General features: G+C 41.8%; 2 protein-coding genes across 2 annotated transcripts; both read right to left on the bottom strand.

The window, feature by feature from the left end:
- Positions 1–8,895: 8,895 nt before the first annotated feature.
- Positions 8,896–12,656, bottom strand: LOC136422018 (uncharacterized). The gene is made up of 5 exons (XM_066409628.1): positions 12,403–12,656; positions 11,428–11,581; positions 11,044–11,171; positions 10,400–10,580; positions 8,896–9,697 (listed from the first exon to the last, which is right to left on the bottom strand). Exons 1-5 carry the CDS (start codon positions 12,481–12,483, stop codon positions 9,525–9,527), a joined length of 717 nt encoding a protein of 238 aa, XP_066265725.1. The 5' UTR covers positions 12,484–12,656; the 3' UTR covers positions 8,896–9,524.
- A 1,402-nt stretch (positions 12,657–14,058) lies between these two features.
- LOC136421823 (putative odorant-binding protein A5) lies at positions 14,059–15,826 on the bottom strand. The gene has a single exon (XM_066409391.1). The coding sequence runs from the start codon at positions 15,811–15,813 to the stop codon at positions 14,794–14,796; it is 1,020 nt and encodes a 339-aa protein (XP_066265488.1). The 5' UTR covers positions 15,814–15,826; the 3' UTR covers positions 14,059–14,793.
- Between the last annotated feature and the right edge of the window lie 419 nt (positions 15,827–16,245).

Below are 16,245 nucleotides of genomic sequence, written 5' to 3'. Positions count from 1 at the left end.
GTGTAGGGGTGTCTAAGCCCCGGCTGGGCACTGAAGACGAAGGGACACCGGCTACCATGCTACCATGGTCACCATGTAAATTATTCCTCACGTTTCTCTGTAGGATTTGTCGTTGAATATTTGCAAAATAATGATCCATTCTCGGTCTCAGATGCTCTTGTCTTGGGGATATTCTGGTAGGCTGCACCAGCCGATTTCCCTTGCCCTTCCCTGCTTCTTCTCCCCTCCTAATCCTCGTTACACATCGCTTACCAATTTTCAAAACACAACATTCAGGTTCTAAAAGGTAACAATTAAGGCACTCTGACGTTCACGAGGTGAGACTTCTTTTAAAGGAAAGGGAACTAATTATTTCTTGAGTGGTCATGACATTCTAATGGTGTACAATTATTGGTAAGTTAAAGAATGATCAGACAAAAGCTATGATGATGATTTTGATGATGATTTTTATTTCTATCGTATAGAAATGCAATTTCCATAATTTTCCACCTCGCAGGAGTGACTTTTTCTTCCTTTATAAGCCATTGATAGAATGTCTGATAAGAAAACAAACTGTCAGGTGAAGTCGAAGAAGGAAGAAGATTTTTTCGAAGTCTTGTCATCTCCTGACTCTGTTTGTGTTTTTTGAACGGTTTTGAGGAATGCCTCTTTCATAATTTACACTATCGGCGTGCCAATCACCACCGCAGAGGTAGATCTTTCAAAACAGAACACCTGTGTGTCTTCCGTTATGATATGGTTTTGTAAATGAATGAAGAATGTTTTTATCATTTCATTCAAATGCAGCTTTAAAAAAAGGAATCCGCCTCACCCGTAAATTCAAAGAAGAGCATACTTCTGATTTTGAAAAATACGTTTTAAACCTTTGCCAAGAAGGTTATGTTTTCACTAGCGTGTTTGTGGTTGTGGCTGTTTATGGTTCAACAGCTTGACTCAAGCAGATAACTCACATGAGAAGGTGTTGACGAAACAAAAGGCAAGCTCGATATAGACTCCAAACCTGCTACAGCAAGGGCTATGCTAGGGTCATGTCAGGACTTCGGTGTGTCAAATGTCGGTGAGACGGGCCCCCGGGGATGTAGGCTATCTTAGCCCCGGCCAACACGTTGCTTTGAAGTTAGGGAACACCGGCTGCCATGTTCACCATTTGCATTTGATTCACGTTTCCCTGTGACAATTTGACAATTTGGAACGAGTTGATTTTCGGTAGACAGATGTTCTTGTTCTTGGGGGGGGGGGTAGGCTGGTAGGCTGCGCCAGTCGATTCTCCTTGCCCTTTCCTTCACTCACACTTACACACTCGGACAAAACACACAAGCAATCAAGGTAACAGGTCAACAATGTAAGGTCTACGTAACGACACTTTTAGAACGAAAGATGGATCAATGATCAAAGAATGATCAAGGTAAAGTTAAACTTTCTTACGGGGGAATTGCAAAGGATTTAGGCTGTCTGCCCATTTATGAACGACGAGGAATGTGTCTGATAAAACAAAAACAGGTTGGAATTGCGTGAGTCGAAGAAGGAAAACATTTCCTTGAAGTCTTATCACGTCCTGACTCTGTTTGTGTATGCCTTTGGAACGGTGTTGATGAATTCCTTCCTCATGACATAAGTAACTCTATCGGTGTGTCAATCACCTACGCACAGGTAGATCTTTCAAAACAGAACACCTGATTGTCTTCCTGACAGGACTTTGTAAACGAACGCACACTGGGTTGCAATATAAAAATATCAGACCAAAAAGTATCATGAATTTTTTTTTCTCTCTGTCATGTCTTTTAAGTACCCAGCTTCATATCGTTCGAAAAGAAACGTCCATGATAAGATTTATTTCCACTCGACGTTATATTAGTATACTAATAATAGAATGTTAGGAAGTTTTGTGGCGTCCAGATTTTATTTAGTCTTAAAACTGTGCCTCCTGCACGTTTGCGTTACTTTCATATTTCAATGAAGTACAGGCTAGATTTAATGTGACAGCCTTAACCATAATACTCAAAGTAAGAATCGTACTAAAAATAATAGTTATTTAATCAGCTGGATTACTTTAGTAAATGTTATCTTGCATATCTTATCTTGCATGTCTAACCTTTATCGACGCAAGATGAGTATCATAACGGGTTAGAAAAGTGCAGTGGGTCGTCGTTTGTCTAGAGGGCGCTAGTGTGCTGTGTGGATTTTGTGACCCTTCCTTCTAAGTGGTGCATTACAGACAGACATCAATAGCTAACTGGACGGAGACAAGAACAAGAAATACTTGTTGCAAAATAGACGAAAACAAACGTCTCAACAGTTAACGTTATTAGTACCTTCTTACTGCCATTCTTAAATCTGACCGGAAATACGGTGTAGTAGAGACATCTATTCTCCAAGCAGAGGTTTTGATCGGGTGGGGTAGTAGTGGCCGGGGGGGTTTATGTTGGCCTCTCGTAACGTAAAAAAACCCGTCCACTTCTACGCTCGTTCTCATACTAAATGTACACATTTTGTAACTTCCGTTACCGATTGAAGTGAGACGTTCCTGACATTAGGATATGCCACATACAAGGTGCCAAACTGTCGTTTTTATGACGACTTAAAACTTTTCTAGCTTTTAAAAACGGCAGTTTGGCACCTTATATGTAGGATATCTTAATGTCAGGAACGACTTACTTCTAACGGTAACGGAAATTACGAAATGTGTACATTTAAATGAGAACGAGCGTACTACCCCACCCGACCAAAACCTCTGCTTGGAGAATAGAGACATCAACAATTTGCGCAACCTCTAGATGAATATCCCTGACTATAAGAAAAACTTTAAGAATTTTACAAGACATATATGTCACACACTATACTGTATGTTTATGGTAAAAAAAACTTCCACAGTGTAAAAAACTTGATTTTGGGTCAGTTCCCTTTATTTTTATATCTCCCATCTTCAGGCGTATTCTCCCTGGCTTCACTCCGATGTAATTTGATATCCCTCTCTTTGACCCCTTTATTGGCTAGTCTATTGTACATGGTACACTTCAACACACAGCAAACAGTTCACATTTCAGAGGTATTCAAATCTGTATTTTCCGGAGAACATGACTGGATTTTTTATGTAAACAATATCCTCAACCACCACGGCTTTGGGCATACATGACTGAACCCGAAGTCACATCACCGCACAGCTAAGGCAATGTTTACAAGGCTTTAGATTCCAACTCCAAACTTTCTATTCTCTCAGTCTACTTTGAACATAACAAGCACGAAAACTACACCTCAAATATTAAGAGTCTTAAAGAGCATTACTTAAAACGACCCCAAACTTTCCATTCTCTCTACTTTGAACAAACATCATTAGCACGAAAACTACACTTCAAACTAAATGGCGTTCTCAATACGTAAACAAAAAGTTTGGGATTGTCTGTTACAAATTAAGTATAGAAATCGGGAGATTCCAGAAAAAATCTGTCAACGGGGGGGATATGTGTCAAGTTTGTTCAGAACTAATAGAAGGTGAATATAACATTTTAATTGTATGTTCCAAATATTTTGTCTTTAAGAAATTCAATATACACACGTCTATCATCTTTAAAACAAATAATTCTCTCAAATGTTTCAAAAGTGATATTCTCATAATGATATGCCCCATCTTAAGAGAGGGATTTGATTAAGCCTAAAAGCTGTACTTTCTCTATTAAGTATATTGCAATTTAAAAAGCTGCGCCTCCGATGCTGGTTCATTTCCTGCGGAAACAAATCAAAGGTTATTGTCAGACTTGCAACTTTCGACAAAATAATTTCTTCCCTTTTTTCAGATTTTTAAGATAGGTACCTAGTACTACCTACGATCTACATCGATATGAATTTTTTTCAACAAACAATCCAAAACTATGCTACAACCTTTAAATTTGCCGAACATTACCATTTATTTATTTATTTCAGCTTCATTACATCATGGTGTAAACGGACAGATATTTTATTTACCATTCAGATATTTTGGAACATGATCTATATATCTTTTCTATCATCTATGAATTACAATTTACATCTAAGCGCATATTGTGAATAAAGGGTTCACATATGTGCAATATAAGTTTAACAAAAGTGACAAACGAGACCTTCAGAAGCAACTTCGTCCTGGAGTTCAACTGGAGAGCCATCGTCCTCAGGCACGGTCATGACGTGAGAGGAGCCGAGTTTTTGTGAGGCGAACATAGACTTGAACAGCATGTCCGACGATCCCTGATGGGGCTTCATCAGGAACACTCGTCGGTCGGCAGCTGTCGTGATGTCTTCCGCACTTTGGGGATGAAAAGCTCCCGGTTCCTGCAAGCAAAATAACAAATATATGAGGGTCCCTGTTACATTTACTGATTTAGTTGATTTCCTTATTTCTTTGAACATTCAGTGCTCCACGAAAACCATGCATTAAGTTAAAATGAGCAACCAACCTATTGACGAGTGTCACTTGCTTTATCTCTATCTGTTGAAACTTACCAGCAGAACAAGCTTGCCCGGTTTATTTTCCTTGGAGGCGAAGTACATTGCAGACTTTTTAAACTGCAGTACAACATAGGTGCCGCCGTCTACAGGTGGTGTGCTTTTGAAGGAGTACATTGTCACAACCTCTAAAAGGAACAATGACATACAGTTGGAAAATCATTGTAATCCTACATTGTTGAGTAAGTTGTCTCATGTAAGCAAAATAAAAATACTGTTTCTATATTTGCATCTTTGAAGGTAAGACCTGACAAGTGCACACTTCTGTCTGTTTCTTTGGCTGAGATGTCTATACGTAGTACATAAATGTTTGCTGCTGATCTACCACTGAGGTTTGAGTTATCTATGTTCTTGGCGCTTCTGCGTTGACAAAATAATGGCAAGATAATTGAATAAAAATAAACGTAGAAATCGGACGGAGTTGCAAGACTTTCACTTACCGTTGGCCTTGTCCCCGCTGGATTCAGTCCGGTGCACTTTTTTCCCGGGATCTCCATCTTTGTCATAGTACTGAATAAGTGTGCCTTTGTACGGTGGATACTGGTTCTCTATTCGGTAGTCTGTTTTATCATCGTACTCTATTGCCTGAAAAAGGTAAATTATCGTTAAAACCGGTAATAACAATAATTGACAAACTGTTTCAACTTAAAAGAGCGGGTAATGCTTGAGTCACAATTGGAAACGGGCAGTTCGGACTTAAAAACAACCCGGGACCCGGTAACAAACTAGTAGACGCCGTGAGCTAATCGTGCGAACACCGAGAGATCCCCCCCCCCCCGTACCCGGCAGTTCGCCGGGACAAATCTGTGGCTTTGGGGCCCGGCCGGGGCTACACCCCGTGCGGAGCAACGGTGCAAATGTGACCGAACCATAACAGGGGTGTGGCTGCGTACAATTACAATGTTAGCCTTCACCCTGAAAATTTAAATGAATAAACAAGAACACAATGTGTTCGCAAGTGAAACAGAGCTATAGATACGATCTATAAACTTTGAGGACTTCTACTTGCCATGCACTCAAAGTCTTGTGACCTTCTTCCCTCAATCTCTCTTTTTTTTCTTTCTTTCACATGCAAAAACACTCATATGTACACAAACGCAAGAACACACACACGCACACACAAACAATCACACACACACACACAATCACACACACACACAGACAGACACACAAACACAAACACACAAACACAGAAACACAAACACACAAACACACACATAAACACACACAAGTAAACAAACATACACACACACACACACACACACAATAAACAATTGACCAAGGCAAGGCAAGTAGCGCCTAATACCTGTGCCGCCGGTTCTTCGCCGTTGTCTTGATTGGAGCAGCAACTCCCCATGGCACCAGTCTGTTCCTTCCCCGTCAGATCAGACCAAAACCCGGCACCAAAATCTGGGACCAAGACTCCCACCCCCTTTATAAATCATACCCTTTATATACCTGGTCTAAAAATAGAAACAGGGGGGGGGGACGTGATTGAAAGAAAATATGTTTTGCCTTCTGGCTGTTTATGTGTGTTTTTTGATGATGTTAAGGAATGGCCTCCTCACAACTAACTGTATCGGTGAACCAGTTATCCATTCACAGGTACGTACATCTTTCAAAACAGAACATCGGTTGAGTTAAAACTGTTGTGTTACCTTTATTCAGCTAAAACAAACGGGCTTTACTCAACTCAGAAACTTAGGCAATAAATTTTATTCAGATTACGTTTTCGGTTGTCTGTGGTCTAACTGCATAACTCATGATCAAACAGCTAATGCTGGATTGCTGGTGAAATTTGGCTCTTGGCCACAGGCAGGTAACGTTACGTGTCAACAAAACAAAAGACAAGGTTGAGTATGGACTGCCTCTTATATTGTTGCGCTTGGACTCTGTTTGAGTGTGTTTTTGGAGCGTTGCTAAGGGATACCTTCCTTCATAAGTAATTCTATCAGAGTACCAAATTACCAGCTGACCTCTGCAAACCCACGTAGCTATAGCTTTTTCAAAACAGAACATCGGTTGGATAAAAAATGTTGTTGTTATCCTATCTAGCTGCAACAAAAAGAGCACCTTAAAAGTCCTTAGCCTCGTTCTGAGACTAGGGGCATAACTTCCACATGATTTGGTGTCTTCGATAGCGTTTTTTGTGTGGTTGTGGTTAACCGGTTGTTTGTGGTAACAACATAACACTAGGAGCTAATCCTAATGCTAGATTACTGTTGATGTTTGGCATGTCGTCATGGGCAGGTAACATTACGTGTCAACAAAACAAAGGACAAGTTCGAGTATGGACTGCCTCTTCCTTGAAAATATTGTTACCTCTTGACTCTGTTTGCATGTGTTTTTGGAGCGTTGCTAAGGGATACCTTCTCCGTAAGTAACGCTAGATCTATCAGTAATCAACTGACCCCTGAAGAAAACTTTTCTCTCGTCTTGACTATGTTTGTGCGTGTTTTTCCAACGTTGCTAAGAAGTGCCCTCCTCATAAGTAACTTAATCATTCATTTTACCAAAGACCTTTGCACAGTCAGGTAGATAGTTCAATCAAAACAGAAAACCTGTTAAATGAAAATTATTGTGTTATCTTTATCTATCTACAGTTGGAGGACCATAACTCTCTTTTGGGAAAATTCATCTTTTTGCATATTTTATTTTCTCATGTGTGTACATGAATATTGGAAACTGCCAACTTGAAATCAATTCACGGTTCACGGGCACCATAACTCTGAGGAAGGCATGCACAGGATGCTACTAGTATCTTTCTTTTCTTTCCTTCTTTCTTTTTATTCTTTACCGTGCTAATGAATTCTCTCCCATTACTACCTATATCGGTGTGCCATGACCTCTGCACAGGTCAGGTAGATCGTCCAAAACAGATCAAACATGTCAAGTCAAACGGATCAGACCACGTGCGGCTGTGTGTATTTGTTTTTGAAGGCGCAAAGGGATGCCCTCTGCACATGCCAAGTAGATATCTAAGGCAGATGTCCACCCTCATCGACCACTGATTCGACGCTGAGGCAATGTTTGATTCCCATGACACAAGCTTAAGGTTTACTCGTGTTTTCCCTCCTAAGCTAATTAAGAGCAGAAGACTTCACCAAATTGTGGGACCAAGACTCTCACTCCCTTTATATTATTATACCTCGAGCGAAAAGAAGTCTTAAAATAGTAACAGGTGGAATCATCATCATCAGACATCATCCAAGGAAGCAATGTGGAAGAAAACTTGCCCGAAGTTGTCAGAAGCGGTTACCTTTTGGGTAGGGTCACTGCCTGGCTCTGTTTATCGTGTTTGGGACGTTACTACGGAACGCCCGTACTAACACGTCACTCTCTGTCCACTTGGCCTCTTTGTATAACATTAGATTCATAGATCTTTCAAAACAGAACCATATACACGTGTTCAAGGGGCTTCAATAAAAGTGTAACGATTACAAGTATCATAAATAAAGCTGGCAACACATGATGTTTATGGCATTCCCATGGTGAATATTGACTGAAGGAGGCTATATTGACTACTTGAATGCCCAAGCAAATGTAGGGATCCAGTTCTTCAATGTTTTACGCGTTGGTTGTTGCTTTTTCCCAACATTTAGCACTCTTACTGATGCGACTGGTAACAAAACATTGCTGTACGAAAAAAGGGCACTAAATGGTGTAAACACTAGATGGGCTAAATATCTGTTGGGAGATTAGAACTCCAGGACGGACCAGTACTTGGTAAAAAGATTGTCATCGGTGACGTCACCGAAGACGCCGGAAGTGGTCATGGCATAAGGCTTTTCGAGTTGTGTATAAATGACACTTTCCTATAAGACTTATGCTAGCCCTTATTGTAGTATTTAGGATGTTAGGTTTTATTCTAAAGCTCTATTTTGTACTAGGCTTAATTGTTGTTGCCATATACTGTACCGCGTACAATTGTCGTGCAATCTTCAAATTCATTCCGTATATGGTCAATTAATACAATCATTCATGCCACCAACATTTCATGAACTAGTGAACGGTGATCACTATAGAGTATGAACTGAGACATATGCCCACCACTGTACATATTGGTGGTACCTATTGTGTATTAATAAACAAAACGGGGAACTCTAAACCATGTGAACCGCAGCCAAACGCGAGTGTCCTCGGTTAACTCTAAACCATGTGAACCGCAGCCAAACGCGAGTGTCCTCGGTTAACTCTAAACCATGTGAACCGCAGCCAAACGCGAGTGTCCTCGGTTAACTCTAAACCATGTGAACCGCAGCCAAACGCGAGTGTCCTCGGTTGTCAGTCAACTACAGTCAAACTATTCTTTGTCTGACAGCGGCTGACTGCGGTTACTCACCTACACCCCCCCCCCGCCCCCGCATGATCCTATTCATACAAGTTATTTTGTAGATAGAATTGTAGGATAGACAATCCTTGTGGTAGTGTTGATTTAATGCCATACATTGTGCCATGTGCGATTGTTGAGCAATAAAGTTCATTCAGTTATTGTGGCGGAAAGACGAAAGTATATTGTACAAATTAAAGTTACAGGGAACAGAATACTTTTTTTAACAAACAGAGCACTAAGGACATCTGCTTTTATAGCTTACAAAAACATGTATACTTAGCTGATGGTTTGCAAAAAAATACCTTTCAAGTCACTATGCGGATCATAAGTGGTAGTCGACACGCGTCGTTGAAAATTGGAAAATCTTGACATTTTTCAAACAAATCTGAAGACTTTTACACAATATCTACAGATTTAACACAAAATCTACATATTTTTTTTACAAAAAATCTACAGATTTTTTTACACAAAATCTACAGATTTTTTTACACAAAATTTAAAGAATTTTTACACAAAATCTAAAGATTGTTTTCAACAATCTCAACTATATCTTGAATGTTCATCTTGTTTGCAAAACGGCGTGGTTATATGCCACGTTACCTATTTTAGACAGGGCACTTTGGCACACATATAAAAGCAACTTTTATTCCTTAGTAAAGTGGATAATTCCAATATGCCTCATACTTTAAGAGAGCGACAAGAGTCAATCATGAAGCTATTCTCTCTGGTCTTGACATTCATCTGACTGTTCGTCAGCACCTCCTGGCGGTTTGAATGGGAACGGCACAGGCTCCAGAAAATCGCCCGTCGACTCATGACCCCCTTGTGCACGGCGCAATTCTGCGTTATCAAGTTGATACAGCTGCGATTCGATCGCTGTTCCGGTTCCTTCAAAGAAAGGAAAAGAAGAGATTTTTAAACGGTGTGCAGTGGGGTCATGATAATACATATAATACCTATATACCCAACTCAGATAAACTTTGCTGCTATTACATTTATCATATATCATGTCACTTAATTACAATTTCCCCCACAGAAATTACTCTATAATTCGAACCTGTCCGTATTTAGTGATGCAGATAATCATTTCCACTTTCATCTCCTTTTATTCCCAGATTTAGGATCTTTTTACATCTTACATCTTCCCTAGGGAGGTCTTGGGGCCTGTCAGTTGAAAGCACCGTCTTCTCCACTCCTCTCGGTATTGGAAGACCCCCCCCCCCTCAAGTCTGTCTAGTCTGCCCAGTAGTTATGATTAGTTCAAGTCCTCCCCGCACCGAAATGCGAAGGTGCATAAGGCGGCGCCCATCTCCGTTTTGGCAGCCCTTGGGCCAGACAAAACTCACGACCTACCGTATGCAAGGCGAACACTCTACCCACTAGGCCATTGCACCGGTATTCTGCCCAGTATGTACTTTGTTGATGTTTCTTGTATGTTATCCTCCCACCTTTTCCTTGGTCTACGAAGATTTCTCGTTGCTTTGTATTTAAATGCAATCTTTGGGACTTTTTCATCTCCCATTCTTTCAACACGCCCTAGTATCAGGACCGACAGTCTTAATGCAATCATGATAATATGTAGATCCATACCTTGGTCTTGGAGTTCAGCGACTCTTCTGATGTTCTCAAACACGGTGATGAGGCGGCGAGAGGAGCCACGTGACGCGAACACGAGATCTCGCGAGCCTGGCTGACTCGGCTTCATCAGGAACACTCGGCGGTCGGCAGTTGTCGTGATGTCTTCGGCTTTTTCCGGATTCCAGCCTCGTTTCTGTCAGCAAAAAAAAGGAACCCATCAATCTAAATCTGTATTGATGATAATGTAAAATAGCCAAAGTTCAGCGTGTCATTATCTCATTCGTGAACATTCCAGGTCATAACAACTATCCCCACGCAGTAGCCAGATATGTCACGTGCCCGAAAAGTCCAAGTTAAGTAATTTCCGTACGGCAAAACAACACAGCGCTGGCGTAAGTTTCAAATGATCCGCCATTTTCAAAAAGATGACTGTTTCAAACTAGGGATCCTGACAGGCCTACAATCTGTCTTTTTTATATGGATTAAATATGAAGGTCTACATCCTGCACTGTCTCAAAAATCTTATATTTCATTAACTGATTTAAACAGAGAAGGGCTTTTACAAGTCTAAATAAGTGGACCATGGTCGCATATAAGATAATAACTACATTTAGACTAGTGGTCTTTGCCCTGTTACATACTATGTTGTAACTCACCCTCAGGATCAGCTTGCCTGGTTGGTTTTTGTGGGCGGCGAAGTACTTTTCAGACTGGTTAAACTGCAGTACGACATAGGTGCCGTCTACAGGCGATGAGCACGTGTAGGTGTACACTAGTACAATCACTGAAAAGATAGTGAAATAAAAGAGAAAATAAGTTAAAATATCGTAACCTATATCTTGTCAGCAAAATAGTGTTCAGTATTTGGAAACTAGATTTCCAGACTCATTGATTGAAACGTGTACAGTCAAACAACATTACAATTTTCCACCCAAAACATATACTTGAAGTAGAATATGCTAATAATAGCCTTTTGTATCGTCAATGAGACAAGATAAACCAATAGATAGGCAGTACAAAGTTGTGAGACTGTTCCTTACCTTCGTGCTTGTTGTCCGGCGTCACGTGCTCAGTCCGGACCACCTTTCCGACAGCGTTGGTTCCACTTTGCTGTGCTTTTTCGATCAGGAAGCCCTCGTACCCTGGAAACGGGTTCCTCATCACTCGTGTGCCTACAGTGTGGAACTGGATCGTCTGAAAAATCGACAGAGGTGTTTAGACACGGATGAGGTTGGGTGTGGTGTTACGGCATACCGCTATAATTGACAATGTTTTATAGTGTTTTGGGAGTGGAGTACAAGGGGTGTGACTACGTCAACAGGAAGAAGATGCTTCAAATACTGCCCTACAGGTGTGTTCACAGATATGAACACCCGGAGTGAGGCTTTTCGGGAATTGCAAAATTGCAAAATGGACATTGACCATGCGTTTAAAAAAGGCGATGTGCGATATAAAACTATAAATAACGTTTAGAAAGGTAGCTGAAACAGATATAGACGAATTTAAGTTTTTAGAAAGATATTTCAATGCATACTCTGTTTCCTCCATGTGTCTGTCTCTCTTTCTTTCTTTGTCCTTACCTCTCCCTTTCACACGGACACAGACACACGCGCTGTTTCTCACTCTTTCAAACACACACACACACACACACACACACACACACACACACACACACACACATACACAAACAGACACAAAGACACACACACACAAACACATACATACATACATACACAAAAACATGCACGCACACACAAACATACGCACATACGCACACACACGAACTCACACACACACACACATGCACACACAGACACACACACACACGCACACACACGCACACAGACGCACACACAAACTCACACATAAACACACATACATACGTACATACATACACACACAAACATACGCACACACAAACATACGCACACACGCACACACACACACTAACTCACACACACACACACACACACATACCGAGTCTATCGATATTTGAAGTCGGGCATGTTACTTACTTGAGGAGATGTATCTGACGTTGACTCCCGCTCTCCGCCCTCTTCAGCCATGTCCACGCCTTGAGAGTGTTTGTTCCCCATGATACAAGCCAGTACGTACTTAACACGTGTTCTTCCTAGTAAGCTAAGACCAGAAGACTGTACCGAAGCGCTAAAAGTACAAGATCGCAGAAAACTGTACCGAAACGCTAAAAGGAGAAGCCTCCACAGAAAAGCTAAGAGCTGAGAAGACTGCACCGAAATGCTGGACCAAGACTCTCGCTCCTTTTATATACCCTGAGTAAAAGGAAGTCTTAAAATAGCAACATGCAGAATGACATCATCCAAGGAAGCAATGTAGAAGAAAGCTTTCATAGGTTCCAAGAAGGGGATACCCCAAGGCTAGAGTCACATCCTGTCTCTTGATATGTTAATCAAGGTTTGGAACGATACAAAGGAACGCCCCCGCTGATACGTAACTCTATCAGCGCACCATTGACCTTTGTACTTAGAAATCTTTCAAAAGAGAACAATATATGCCAACTAAGGGGCTGAAGTTGTTCTGCTGACATTCGGCACCCCTGCATGCCTACACAGTATCCAGTTGTGTGATTTGGAAACATTCCAAGAAGACATGTCAGGGCTTTCCCGTTCATACTCTTCAAGCGGATGTAAGTATCCGGCTGAATGCTTTACTCCTCTTTACTGCAACATTTAGTACTCGTTTCTGGCAGTGAACTCCTCCTATCCTTAAAAAAACGTTAAGAATACAATAGTAAAGAAATTGTTGTAAAAGCAGGAGTAAAACACGCTGATAACGAGCCGGATCCTTACATCTGCTTGGATATTAGATCATGCGGGGAGAACCGTTGAGTACATTGCTTGGTGACGTCACTGATGACGCGGTACCCAACCACAGTCCAAATCAATGGATACAGATCTATTGTGTACGCCTATAGCAAAATCAGCTGCACTAAATTGGGGGAGGCGGAGGCGGAAGTTTGTTCCCTGGCCTGGCCTGGCCGCGAAAACCACAGGAAGTTGTCGTCACAAGGAGTGGTGCGGGGAGGCTGTCTAAATGTTTTACAAACAGGTGTACACGTTATTATTCAGTGAACACCAAACTAGTGAACCGCAACCAAGCCTGAGTGCACTGTATGCAGACTGCCCTTTGTTCAATATCGGGTGGTAGTCGAGTCACGCAGCTAATGCTTAGGGCACAATTGGAAGAAGGGGCCCTGCCGGGCAGTTCACGGGCTGGGTTTTTTTGTGCACTTTCGTATGTGACCCCTACATAGCCCCTACCGGGCTATTTCTGGGTACGGCCGTTGCCCGGGAAGCTTTTAAAACGGAGTTAAAATCAATGCGGGACCCGATAACAAATAGGCTCCGTGAGATAATCGTGAGAACACATGTACAGTGAGAGCACCCTTCCAGTATCCGGCAGTCCACCCGGACAAATTTGCGTCTTCGGGGCCCGGCCGGGACTACACCCTCTACGAGCACCGGTGCAAATGCGACCGTAGCCTAAATACTGTAAAATGGTTGCTTATACCATAGGCACATCTAATACCAATGTGATGAAAACTGGGTCACTGAAGGTTAGGCCAGAACCACGTGTACCGGGGACCTTATCTACCGAGAAAACAAAAATAATAGTACAATCAACACAGTCAGTAATCCCACGAACATTTAATAACCTACACTCAAAAGTCAACGTTGCTCAATCATAATCAGACCTCTTCCCAACACAGTTATAATCAACAAACGAGTCATTCATATTTCCATGATACTTCTAAATAGACTAGACAAACTGTAAATAGCTATATCTTTGGGTAATACTGCAGTAGACATACATATACATGTATGTTTACTTGTTAAAGGATAAGCGAGGATGTGACACTCGAGAACTTGCCTTAAACACCAACTCACAGCGTAAATATATCACATAACTTCATGTCCGTGTCCGTACTGACAACAAGTTTTCACATCGTCTATTTGTCCTTATATCATGACATCTACGAAAGAGAATTTATTACGTATGAACAACATCAGTGACAGAGTTTACAGCTCACTTGAAATATAGCTTCTCTTATAATAGATAAGTTATACAAATTATGTGTGAAAAAATATCAGTATAGAAAAATGATACTATGGTGCAACGTCCAACTTCTGAGTACATTGTCGTCTTATAAACTTTTATACTTTCAGAAGTACGATGCTCATTCATAATGTTAAATGAAAGTGCGCTACCGCTTTGGCAAGCATTCTCATTTGGGTATCATTGTGAAAGAGAAAACTGGAATGAAATAACAATAAAAATACAATCTGTGGTGAATGGTAAATGATCTGGCTCTTCCACCAATGTTAGTATAATCCCTCAAAACTTTCGTGGAAGCTTTATTTTCCTCCCTACTTCTTTCTTTTGGTCGCCAGCTGGTCATACACCTTCGGGACCCACTTGTCCCATTCCGCTTCGAAGAAGTTTCCCGCCACGGGGTCCCCTAGCTCGTACTTTTCTGCAAACGCCCGGACTTTCCACAACCCCCTGCCCCTAGCAGTTATGCTTGTCTGCCTCGGTTCGTCAAAATCCAGCCTTTTCGTCTGCTTGTACACCAGAATGACGTAGCGATGCAGTCCCGTGCCGACCAGGGGGATTGGGCTGATGTATTCGGAAATGACGTCACCTCTTCTGACGTCATTTCCGGGAATGTTACCCACAAGCCAGTGCTTCCACTGTCCGTAGCGAGGGTCTGCCCGGCTGGGCGAGTCCGGATCGAGCATGGCCAGTGTGTACAGCTGACCATCTTCGGCAGGCCACGTGACCTTTGGCTCGTTCTTAGTGTCCGTAGGGGTCAACGTCTTACCGAGACTGACCCTGACGTCATCAAACTTCACTTCCGCTTTCTCCTCTGGATGGTTGTCCAGCACATCCGGTATGACGCTGGCTTCCTTGAACTTTGATGCAACTCGGTTGTTGTCTTCTTTGCCGTTCCTCTTCTTACCCTTCCCGCCCTTCCCCTTCCTCTTTCCATCTTTTCTTTTCTTCCCTTTCTCTCGCTTCTTGCCTCCCTTCTTTTTCCTGTCTTCTTTAGCCGGTTGTCTGTTCGCTGCAGGGGTCGAGACGGTTGTTGGAACAATGTCAAGTTTTTGCATCTCTTTCGCGGGCGTTGTCAACTCCATCGCAGGAGTGGTCTGTTGCGTGTCGTCTAATTCTCCTTCCCGCTCTCCCAGCTGCTTCCTCAGAAAAACGTCTTCATCCTGTCGATTCCTTTCTTTCCCGCGGTTTCTTCCCTTCCCCTTTCCTCTGTTCTTGCCACTACCGCCCCTCCGTCCGCCGCTCTCGGCTTTCTTTTCGGGTTTGCTCGGGTCCACTCGGTTTGGCTCCGACTTGGCACGAGCGACCGAAGATTCGTCTTCCTTCGGCTTCATGAGTTGTGGCTTTAGTTCTACAGAAGTAAAAAAAAAGCTTTCCGTTAGATATAACTGCGAAAATGTTTCTTCAAAATTTGTCAATTAGTGCTAAATCTATTCGCTAGGCTAATAGTTCTATACAGTGATGTAAACTTCATGGGTTGTGCACGTGATTTAATCTTACAGAAATCAAATTATGACACTTTGTATTACCTAGAGATATCAGTGCGAAAATGCCATTATAAAGATTTCTTCAAAATCTACCAATAAGAAAAACTCATTTCTAAATCCATTCATTAGGTGTCGCTTCTGCACAGCAAATTGATTTGATTTATTAGATTACACTGTACAGTTATCAAAACAGATAAACCTTACGTCGATGCATGAAGGTTAGACATCCAGGTAATGAGATACTCAAAACAAAACTTACTCAAGCAACTGGATATGATT

Source organism: Branchiostoma lanceolatum, chromosome 16 (genome assembly GCF_035083965.1).
Source record: "Branchiostoma lanceolatum isolate klBraLanc5 chromosome 16, klBraLanc5.hap2, whole genome shotgun sequence".
Classification (NCBI taxonomy): Eukaryota; Metazoa; Chordata; class Leptocardii; order Amphioxiformes; family Branchiostomatidae; genus Branchiostoma; species Branchiostoma lanceolatum.
This window is presented reverse-complemented; position numbering and strand designations above follow the sequence as displayed.